Source organism: Panthera leo, chromosome F3 (assembly GCF_018350215.1).
Source record: "Panthera leo isolate Ple1 chromosome F3, P.leo_Ple1_pat1.1, whole genome shotgun sequence".
Taxonomy (NCBI): Eukaryota; Metazoa; Chordata; class Mammalia; order Carnivora; family Felidae; genus Panthera; species Panthera leo.
In genome coordinates, this window is record NC_056696.1 from 3047875 (window position 1) to 3059448 (window position 11574).

Sequence of the window (11574 nt, forward strand, 5' to 3'; positions counted from 1 at the left end):
CACAGCGTGTGGGACCCGCGGTTTGCACCAGCCCAACGCAGGACGAGGAGCCCGGCACAACCCTTTCCCTGCCCAAAGCACCCCCCCCCCACCTCCCCGAAGGCTGAGAGGCCCAGTGGATCCCTGGAGCTTGTCTCGGGGCCCACCACCTAAGGTATCGGGTATCTGATAACAATCCTCCCATACAAATGGAAAAGAAAAGTATTGAAATCCAAGTGGGAGAAGAATGACTTCTTTCTTTCTGACCTCCACCAGCTCGACCTACAAGACCAGACTTTCCATTCTGAATTAAAACTCCACCCCCAGTTACAGTCCCAGAAAACCACTTACGTTTAATAATTATTTCTTTTGCCATCAAGGGCCCAGAACGCTAAATTTTATTTGCTCCAGGAATCAGTTCCTCCGTAGGGCCATCCCCCACTCCCCCAGACGCAGGACCCCTCCTTTGTATCCAACAGCGTTGCTCAAGCTTTACACTGGCTGTCCTAAGGTCTTCGGTCTGTCCTTCCCTATTGGACAGGGTCCTCTCTGGCTGAGTAGAGAAGCCTACCAACGTCCTTTTCTCGGAACGAAATTTAAACACGGGCTCACAAGAGAAACCGATTAGGCTGAAATAATCATCAAAACACCGAAATTCAGTGGGATACAGTAAGCTTTAAAGCATTAAATAACAAGATTTAGCACCTACTCTCCCAACTGCAGTAACTTTGAATACTGATGAGCATAACGGGTTATTTTGAGAAATCCCCAACAAACGTAAAGTGATATAAAAATATCTATATTAGTATTACTGCTGGTGACAAAAATCCACAGGTACAGATTTTACTTTTACTTTGCTGCTTATATACACAATTAGGAAATAGGAATCTTATCTAGCCTTAGTAACTGCTAGAGATGTAAATTTCTTCCAGAGATGTAAATTTCTTCTTCAAACCCCCAGATCTCCCAAGAGCCCCTTCTGCTGTGAGGGAGCTGCTTCTTTTAACTGTTTGTAAAATGTTAATTCCCATGTAGTTAACAACGTTAAGGGAGGAAGCTTAAGATCAGGCAGCCCCTACATTCAGGTTTAAGATCAGAGAGCCTCCGTGGGAGGTAACGCTTTCCAAACAGCAGGCCTCCTCTGCTTTTCCAGTCTCGACTTCCTGCCCCTTCTGTGTGTAACAAATGCTGACCAAGCTCCCACCCAGGCACTCCATGCTAGTGCACAGCCCTCCGGGGTGGTACGCGCCCCAGTACGGCACGGTTTGTTTACCAGTCGTCTTTCGCTTAACCAAACTGGTTACTGCCAAGGCAGGGGGTGGGGTGGTGGTCTCTCCCTTTGCCCTTAGGACCTAACCCGGTGATGCTCCTTGTTCGATGAATGCTTACGTCTGGGGCGGCAGGCCCTGAGGGTACGATGACAACACAGCCTCTATCTGGACGTACCCACCCTTCTCCAACTGGTTAAGTACTGAAAACCCAGCGAAGACTATCTGGTTGTTCCTAAAACACGCTGCTGCCTCCCTGCAGGGACGGAAAATCAAGTTACCTGGACCGTGAGCACTGAACACAGCTACCAGAAGGTTCATGTTGGCGGGGAGGAGGGCAGGGACAACCAGCATACTGGGGGCCGGGGGATTTGGGAGCTCCCCCCCCCCCCCACCACGCCGTGGCAGGGGCCTTAGGTCATACACCCCGGGGGCATCCCCCACGTGCCCAGAAGCCTCGAGGGGCAAGGGGCACCCCTGCAGCCACTCTTACTCAAACGAGACAGCTGGAAAGGCCTCAGGAAGAGAGCGCGCCCGTGAACGTGGAAAGTTTGGGGGAAATACGATTTCAAACCACGAATGAGGCCAAAAGTGAATGTAGTTTCCGGAAAGGACACGGACTCGCATAGTTTTGCACAATTAAGAAAAAACCGAGAGTGAGCGAGTGTTGAAACGACACCGAAAACCAGATTAAACGAATCCTTACACGCCAGTCGCCATCACCAACGGAGGACAAAAACCTTCCAGCACGAGGTGGGTCAGAACCGGACCGGCTCCAAAAGCCCACGCGTGCATTCCCCCGGCGGATGGCAGGGAGACGAGGACCCCCCCCCCCCGCCCCCCCCCCGCCCCCGAAGCAGAGCTACCGCGGCCCCCAGCTCGGCAGGGCGGAGGGCACCGCCTGCCCCGCCCCGGGGCAGGCTTTCGCGGGCGGGCGGGCCCCTGCGGACAGCCCCTCCCCCTCGGGTCCCCCTCCCCCTCCGGGCCCCCCCCAACGGCGCGCACAAAGCGCCGCGCGCACCTGCACCATGATGGCCATGCGCAGCGAGTCCTTGGGGATGCTCTCGCTGCATTTCTTGCAGGACGCGCGCCCGCTCTTGGCGTACTCGACCCGGTAGAGCTTGTCCGAGGACGCCGCCATCGTCCCCGCGCGCCGCCGCCGCCGCTCCGGGAGCCCCGCGCCGCGACCTACACCCGCCGCCGCCCGCTCCCCGCTCCCCGCAGGCGCCCGAGCGCCCCGAGCCGCCGCCGACCACGCCGCCTCCGCCGCTCCCCGCCGGACTGCTGACGCCGCGCCACGGGCACGCCCCCCGCGCACGCGTCCTCGGGGCGGGGCCAACGCGCGCGTATCCTCGGGCACGCCTCTCCGCGCACGCGTCCTCGGGGCGGGGCCGCCGCGCACGCGTCTTCGGGGCACACCTCCCCCTTCCCCCCTCCCCCCTCCCCCCCCCCCCCCCCCCGCCGCGCGCGCCCTCTGCCGGCCGGAGGGGTGGTGTTTCCCCGGTGCCGGCGGCTGCGCCTGCCCGGCGGGCGGAGGCTGCGGGCAAGGGGCGGGGCGTGGAGCTCGCTCCGCCTTCCAGCCCGTCAGTCCCCGGGGTGGAGGGGCTGGCCTGCTTCCGCCGCGAGCTCTGCCCGGGTCTCCCTGCTAGTAAGAGCTCCCCAGTGCCCTGGGGACCGTCCTCGAGCGCCGGGGCCCAAGCCTGACCGGCGCCAGCACCGCATCGCGAATCGGGTGCACGGATTCACCTCGCAGGTGTTTTCGCGCACCTGGCAAGTAGGCTCCTCGCCCCTCGAAGTTGCCGTCATTAGAGGACCTGCTGCTATAGAACTGTTTTTACGTTTCTGTTTCAATCCTATTTTGTGATTTTATTTTACTTTGTATTTTATCTTATTTTATATTTTAATTTCATTTTATTTTATTATAATCCTATGCATTTTATTGTAGCCATATAAAACATCACAGTAGCTGGGGCACCTGGCTGGCTGGATTGGAAGAGCGTGGGACGCTTGACCTCAGGGTCGTGAGTTCGAGCCCCACGTGGGCGTGGAGCCTACTTAAAAACATAAATAATAAAAATAAAACATTGTAGTCCTACGTGCTGTATCTGAGAATACCCAGTTCTGCTAGGGCGGACGCGAAAAATGAACAGGACCGATGAAACTCATGAAGCGTGGTCCGCATGGAGAAGAAGCAAGCTAGTAGCTTAAGACACTTGACGTCGAGCAGGCAGGTAGGTTGCGAGGCATAGGGAAGAATCTTAGGTATGGCGAAGGTAAATAGAATAATTGGGCTCTGTGATGCAACAAATCAAATAATTAGAGAGTAACCAAATCAAAAGACGTGATCGTTCCACTTCCGGGTTCGCCCCTTGGTGCTCACATGCTCCCGTCGTGGCCCCATCGGCGCTGCCCAAGAATTGCAGGTAAAACGCTTGTCTGTTCGGCAGGCTACTTATGACCCGCCGCGCTTGTCCGTGTCTCTGTGAGTGGGCTCCAGGCTCTCTCCGTGGAGGGGCTTCGAGCATTCTCAGCCCCGGGGTTCTAACCCCACTGCCTGGCTGGCTGATGCAGCGGGAAGAGAAACATACCCACACTGCATGACCCAGGTTCAGATGGCGTGCTCTCCTGCCTTGCTGGACTCTGTGTGTGTGTGATCTACCCAGTCTTGAGGCTCTTTCTGCAGGAAGGTTAAATCAGGCGTTTCAAGTTGATTCAAGGAACCCCGTAGCTCAAGCGTCTTAATTTGGTCTGTGTGGCTTTCTCTCCCGTGACTTCCGGGATAGCTCGCCCGATAGCGGTGTCTGCGGGCGCTAGCCCTGCGTCGGAGGCCCGTGGACTTCGCTGGACGGTGTAGGGCTCCTGGGCGCACTCGAAGGTCAGGAATTCCTGTCCTGGGGCCCAAAGGAGAGCGAGCCATATCCGACTGCTTGCTCAGCGTTTTGGCTTGGATGTCTTAACGTGCTTCTCCAGTGATGTCCAAAACTTCCCCGTGAGCAGTCCACTCAGGATGAGGCGCCGGTTCTCCCCCTGCTTACGCCAGACACCTTGACCCTTCTCTTCTGTCCCACACCCAACCCGTCACCAAATTCTAACTTCTGACTCCAGTGGTTTCTTCTATTTTTAATGTTCCGCTACCCGTGCCCCTGCTGCCTCCCGCTCTCTACCTTCTCAGCTGCATAGGGAGAGGGGAGGCTCTGTCCTCCTGGCCTCTCCGGCTGCCACCCCCTGGCTCTGAGGGGGGGTGGTGTCGCAGGGTCACTTCCCGGCACCTCGCAGGGGCTCGGACTCATGGACCATGAGATCATGACCTGAGCCGAAGTCGGACGCTTAACCTACTGAGCCACCCAGGCGCCCCTATTTTGCTGAATGGTGCCACGCACTCACAAATATTTGTTGAATGAATGAATGAGTGAGTGAGTGAATGAATGAATCCCTCACTTGGCACGTCCTCCACACAGACTGTTTCATAATAACATTCCTTCACGCTTAAATAGATTTTCATTCTTTACAAAAGGCTTTCATAAACATTGTCTCCTCCTTACTATAATGCTCCATAAAGCTAGGTTTAAAAAACCCTAATAACGGATCGTATTTACTTGGAAGCATTCAGTCTGTCCACAAAATAGCTGCCACTCCCCCTCCCCCAATCAGTAAACAGAACAACAATTATTTCCTATAAGCTTCAGGAGAAGAAAGTTGGAAGCTGCCGTGCGGTCAGGTATAACATACCAGGTATAGCTAATTTGCACCAGTAAGAACCTGCCTTGAGGGCCGATGCTGATTCACAGCCCGAACGCTATGCCCCGTAAGGTTGGCGGCTATCGAAAATACCACCGGGGGGCGCCTGGGTGGCTCGGTCGGTTAAGCGTCCGACTTCCGCTCAGGTCATGATCTCGCGGTCCGTGAGTTCGAGCCCAGGGTTGGGCTCTGTGCTGACCGCTCAGAGCCTGGAGCCCACTTCGGATTCTGTGTCTCCCTCTCTGCCCCTCCCCTGCTTGTGCATTCTCTCTTTGTCTCTCTCTCTCTCTCAAATATAAATCAACATTAAACAAACAGACAAAAAGAACACTCTGGGGGGTGCCTGGCTTGCTCCTTCCGGCAAGTTTGGACAGAGCACCTGGGATGACATTCTCCTGTGGGCTACGTAGGGTCTCCTCCCCCACGTATGGGGGTTTCTCCCCAACAAGGAGAAGAATCAGCCCCCAACCCCGGGCAGGACTCAGCTGCCCTTCGGACTCTCTCTGCTTCTGTTTGGGACATCTTTGTCGTAGGAAAGTGACTTCTGGCACACGGAGGTCACCACTACAGTGTTTCCCGACCTGCCTTTCTTGTGTTTTCTTCCACGGTGGGGACGAAGGATCTTCTCAGTTTTGCTTAAGACATCCCAGGTAAGAACGCTGATGAAACCATCGTGGGTCAGAGGCCCCCTCCTGGACCCACCAACAGTGACCGAGAGGTCCGGGAGCTGTACTACGGCCATGTGGGTGGGGCGAGGGGGGTCCCCCAGAAAAGAAGGTGCCAGGCAGACAGTAGTCATTCCAGTTTGCCTCACGAGAGACCAACAGCTGGTGGCCTGAAGGCCAAATTCAAACACGCAGTATTGTCCCGATCAGGTTTAGAATGGTTTGAAACCATTTGTTAACATTTCAAAATGTGGATATTTTTCATAAATGTCTGGATTTCTGTGTTTTTTTAATGTTTATTTTTGAGATAGAGAGTAAGAGAGAGAGCAAGGGAGGGGCAGAGAGAGAGGGAGACACAGAATCCAAAGCAGGCTCCAGGCTCTGAGCTGTCCGCACAGAGTCCGATGCGGGGCTCGAACCCACGAACTGTGAGATCGTGACCTGAGCTGAAGTCGGACGCTCAACGGACTGAGCCACCCAGGCACCCCTGCGTTTCTGTTTTCACCTGAAAAATGTCGAACTGTGGGAACATTGGGCCCTGTGTTCTCACACGGGAACGTGGCTGGAGCCCAACGGGGGCTGCTCATTAACAACCGGGTCCTCAGCACCCCCCCCCACCTCTCCCTACGTCCCTGTTGTAATTGTCCGCTGCTGTCCCCCCACCCCTACTTACATCTCTGCGTTGTCACATTTTATTTCTTTCCAGTGTGTATTTAAAGCTACATCCCTTATCCTGTAATCAACCATCCAAAACGATGGGGCGAAAGACAACAAAAATCCTTTCTGGGGGCTGGCTGGGCTCAACCAGGTGCCTGTCACTCAGGCTCTGGGGGGCTGCAGTCGCAGGGGGGTTGGAGTCCTGTCCGAGTCTTCTTCCTGTGGGGGCTGCCGCTGGCCCCGGACAGGTGGCTTCTCCTGGCGGCCTCAGGACAGACTCCGTCGCTGTGCCCCGTGCTCTGCCTTCTTCCTTCCCTTCAGCCCCATCCTTTCCAGGAGCTGTTCTCATTTTCAGAGGAGAGAATGGAGACCTGGGGGGGGGGGGGGGACACACCCAAGGTCACCCAGTATGGAGCCTGGAGCACTGAGCCCAGCCTTTCTCTGCAGATCACAGAGCCCCTCCCCCCGGGTCTCGCTCTCCCTGGTCCTCCCCACCGTCTGTGCGAAAACGGGGGTCTTCCGCGCCCCTCCTGTACCGTGTCCAGAGCTGGCTCCCCTCGGCAGGAACTGTATCACCCAACTTTTCTTTCTCTACGCCGGCTTGGTGCCTGATATTTAGGTGACCCTCAGAGAAGAATTATCTGAATTTTTTAGGTGTCTGTGGCTCTCAGTTGTCTGTCTGGCTCCAAAAGGAACCCGATTCCTGGGGTGGTGTGGGGAGGGGGGTGGGGGATGGCTGAGCAGGAGACCGGGAACCTGTCCCCACGAGCTTGGCTGTCCACTGTCCCAGCCAGGCCCACGGAACCTGCTGTCTTGCAGGGGGAGGGGGCGCGAGAGACAGAGTCTGGATGACCTTAAGGAATTTACCGTGATTTTCCTTTGATCAGTATAAACAACAGAAACAAGCAGAACAGAATAAAGAGTGACAATCTTTCCTCCTGTCCGTCCCTCCCGTTCCTACATTCGAGAGGTCACCACTGTGACCGTATTGTTTGACCTGTGTCCTGTGAGTCTCTTCCTTCCCAACCCCCCACACACAGAGTTTGAGATCCTATGATGGACACACTGTACCCTAATTTGCTTTAATATCCCAGAGGCATCTCTTCCTGTCGGAAATAGGGGACACGTCGTTCATTTTAACGCCATGTGCAAATTCGTAACACAGATGAACCACACTTCGGTTGGTTTGTTGGTGTGCTGGGAAGGATGGGATGTTATCCGCATGCGTGTAATTCATACAGGGTGTTCATAGTTCACACGTGATACACAGACACGTCCTTTTCGTGAAATGCTCGGATCTGCTCTGTCCGATGCAGCAGCCATGGGAATGGCCACTACAGAGCCCGGCGGGGTGACAGGACCGAGAGGACGTGTATGGTGAGTGGGTAAATGCACATCGGATTTTTGAAGACTTGGCACAAAAAAAAAAAAAAGAAGGGAAATAGCTTGTTAGTAATTTCTTTAGTTTGCTCCAGGCTCTGAGCTGTCACTACGGAGCCCGACCTGGGGCTCGAACCCACGAACCGCGAGATCACGACTTGAGCCGAAGTCGGACGCTTACCCGACTGAGCCACCCGGGCGCCCCAATGTGTATATTTAAAGTTACATCCATGGGGTGCCTGGGTGGCTCGGTCGGTTAAGCGTCCGACTTCAGCTCAGGTCATGATCTCATGGTCCGTGAGTTCAAGCCCCGCGTCGGGCTCTGTGCTGACAGCTCGGAGCCTGGAGCCTATTTCAGATTCTGTGTCTCCCTCTCTCTCTCTGCCCCTCCCCTGTTCATGCTCTGTCTCTCTGTCTCAAAAATAAATAAACGTTAAAAAAAAAAATTTTAAAGTTACATCCATGATCCTGAGTTATGCTCTGACCACATTGTTCAGATTTTGGAGGTCTATTCTACTTGGTGGTTGAAAAAAAGTTATTCTATTTCCATAAACATTGTAATTGCAAAATAAAATTGCTTGTAATTATGCAAGTAATACATGATTATCGTTTGGTTGTTAAAATAGAGACAGTTTGTGAGTTCGTGCCCCGCCTTGGGCTCACTGCTGTCAGCCCAAAGCTTGCTTTGGATCCTCTGTCCCCCGCTCTCTGACTCTCCCCCCCTTGCGATCTTCCAAAAATATATAAACATATATTTAAAAAACCCCAAAAAAACAAAAAAGAAGTGGGGCACCTGAGTGGCTCAGTCAGTTGTGTCCAACTCTTGACTTTGGCTCAGGTCATGATCTCACGATGGGCAAGTTCGAGCCCCGCATCTGGCTCTGCACTGACAGCACAGAGCCTGCTTGGGATTCTCTCTTTCTGCCCCTTCCCCATGCTATCTCTTTCCCTCTCTCTCTCTCTCCAAAAAAAAAAAAAAAAAGGAAGCAAGCTATAGACTGGGTGAGTGTATTTGCAACAGGTGCATCTGACAAAGAATTTGAACCGATAAAACCTTACAAAACCCCGCCACAAATCGATACCGAACAAACGAGCCACCCAATAAAAAGTGAGCGAAAGACTTGAACAGACAGCTCGGCCGGTAAGCACATCGGAGGAGCTCAGCACCGGGAGTCAGCAGGAAACAAGAATTAAAACCAGTAGCTGGGCTACTATTTCACCCCTGCTGGAGCAGTTACGCCGGAGAAGACCGTGAGGACGTGGAGTAAATCGAGCTTTCCACGCTGCCGGTGGGATCACGAAACGGAGCAACCCCTCCGGAGAAGCGTGTGGCGCTTGCCTACAAAGTCGTGTGCGTATCTGCGCCACGATCCAGGACTTCCGTTCCTAGGTGCCCCGGAATCAGGAAGACGTACTCAGTGAAAAGACCGTGAAGAATCACAGCGACTTCCTTCACGGCAGCCCGACACTGGACACAAGCCACCTACCCATCGGCAGGATAACCGAGAAACCGTACTGTGGGCTCACCACGGGCTCCGCGAGGCCATAAAAAGCAACGACCTACGGATACATGCAACATTGTGGGTAAATCTTAAGCCGTGTTGAGTAAAAGAAACCAAATGCAAAACGTTCATACTGTACGGTCCCCGATCCCCGTGGGAGAGGCTAGAATGAGGCAGGGAGACGGAGGATGGCTTGGGAGGGGCATGTCGCAACTTTCTCGGGCGACGGAAACGTTCTAGATCTTGTTTTGGGTTGCGGTAACTTGGATGTTTACCATTGCCAAAACTCACCAGACTGATGATCTGGCGGTTCGTGAGTTCAAGCCCCACATGGGGCTCTGAGCTGACCGTGTGGAGCCTGCTTGGGATTCTCTCCCTCTCTCTCTGCTCCTCCCCACCCCCCAAATAAATAAATAAACTTAAAAAAAGAATACGCGAATACGCTTTAAAAAAAAAGACTGATATTCCGTTTTGTGTGTGTGCGTATATGTATATATATGTACATACATATATCACCTTTTCTTTGTTTATCCATCGATGGATTGTTTCCACCTTTCAGCTGTCGTGAATAATGGGCCTATGAGCATAGGTGTACAAATAGCCATTTGAGAACCTGTTTCCGATTCTTTTGAGTAAATACCCACAGGCGGATCATATGGTGATTCTGTTTTGAAATTTTTTTTTTTTTTTAATTTTTTTTTCAACGTTTTTTATTTATTTTTGGGACAGAGAGAGACAGAGCATGAACGGGGGAGGGGCAGAGAGAGAGGGAGACACAGAATCGGAAACAGGCTCCAGGCTCCGAGCCATCAGCCCAGAGCCTGACGCGGCGCTCGAACTCACGGGCCGCGAGATCGTGACCTGGCTGAAGTCGGACGCTTAACCGACTGCGCCACCCAGGCGCCCCTCTGTTTTGAAATTTTTGATGATTCTCTGCACCGTTTTCCGCAGGAGTGGCACCATTTTCACAATGCCCAAAGGTTCCATTATAGCCACGTCTTTACCAACATTTGTTCTCCGTTTTTTTCTGATGGTTGTCCTCCTGATGGATGTGAGGTGGTATCCCATTGTGGTTTTGGTTTGCATTTCCCTAATGATGAGTGATGTTGAGGCTCTTTTCATGCGCTTTTGGGCCACCAAGATGTCTTTGGAGAAAGGTCTAGTCAAGTCCTTTGCCCGTTTTATAGTTGGGTTCTTTGGTTTCTTCCTTTGTGGTTGGGTTGTGGGAGTTTTGTATTTACCTTCTGGATATTAACTGAACCCATTATCAAATGTGTGATTCGCACATATTTTCTCCCATTCCGTAGGTTGCCAGCTCCGTGGATTGTGTCCTTTGACGCACAGAAGTTTTAACCTTTGATGTCGTCCAGTTTATCTGTTTTTCCTTTTGTCCCCTGTGCTTTTGGGTCATATCCAAGAAATCAGCCGCCATCAAATCCAACGTCAGGAAGCTTTCCGCTGTGTTTTCTTCTACCGATAAGAACAAATACTACACTCGATCTTAGCCAAAAGGCCGAGAAGCGATTCCGCTATGTTTTCTTCTAAATTTTTATAGTCTTTGCTGTTACTTTTAGGTCTTTGATGTGTTTTGAGTTAATTTCTGTATACACAAAATACAAAGGTAAGATACAGGTATAAATAAGAGTCCGGCTGCATTCTTTGGCATGTGAATGTCCAGTTTCCCCAGCACCATTTGTCGAAGAGACTGTCCTTTTCCCGTCGAATAGTCCTGGCGCCCTTGTTGAAGAGCCGTTGGCCACCGGCTCAAGGGTTTGATTTCTGGACTCTCTATTCTGTTCCATTGGCCGATATGTGTGCCTTCCTGCTGGGACCACACTGTTTTGATTATTGTAGCTCTCTAATAAGTTTTGAGATCAGGCAGTGTAAGACCCGTAACTTTATTCTTCTCTGCCCAAAGTTGTTGAAACAAAACTCAGACAACCTGGCAGGATTGACCAAAAGATAAAAGAAGGTGCAAACAACGTCTTGACTGAAAAGGGGGTCCCCGAGGGGTTTCCTGTCGAGCAGGTGAGCACAAGACACATGACAGGTCAGGCACGAGGCGGGTGGGGACACAGCCTGGCCCGTGGCTGGGAAGAAGTCTGGGACAGATGTCTCTGGACACCTGCCAGTGTCTGCTGCGTTTCCATCTTGGGTCGTTGCTCTTCCTCAGCAGGAAGTGGCCTTTGCGGTAAAAATAACTGTGTCCTCACAAACCAAGAAACAGACTCTTAACTCTAGAGAGCACACTGACGGTGGTCGCCAGAGGGGAGGTGGTGGGGGATGGGTGGGCCAGATGATGGGGATTAAGGCGGCCACTTGCCGTGATGAGCACGGGGTGATGTAGGGAAGTGTTGAATCACTTTAGCCGAAGCGAATAGAACG

The 11574-nt window shown here is 52.8% G+C and overlaps 1 protein-coding gene and 1 pseudogene across 3 annotated transcripts in view; both read right to left on the reverse strand.

Annotated features, from left to right (window-relative positions):
* PARP1 (poly(ADP-ribose) polymerase 1) overlaps positions 1-2448 on the reverse strand; it is a 38271-nt gene extending 35823 nt beyond the window's left edge. For all 3 annotated transcript variants that reach the window (XM_042925027.1, XM_042925028.1, XM_042925026.1), the window contains exon 1: positions 2269-2448. In XM_042925027.1, the coding sequence (XP_042780961.1) occupies positions 2269-2388 (120 nt within the window). In that variant the 5' untranslated portion in view covers positions 2389-2448. The remainder of the gene's footprint in view (positions 1-2268) is intronic.
* Positions 2449-10562: 8114 nt separating this feature from the next.
* On the reverse strand, positions 10563-10714 carry LOC122212530 (annotated as a pseudogene).
* Positions 10715-11574: the final 860 nt, after the last annotated feature.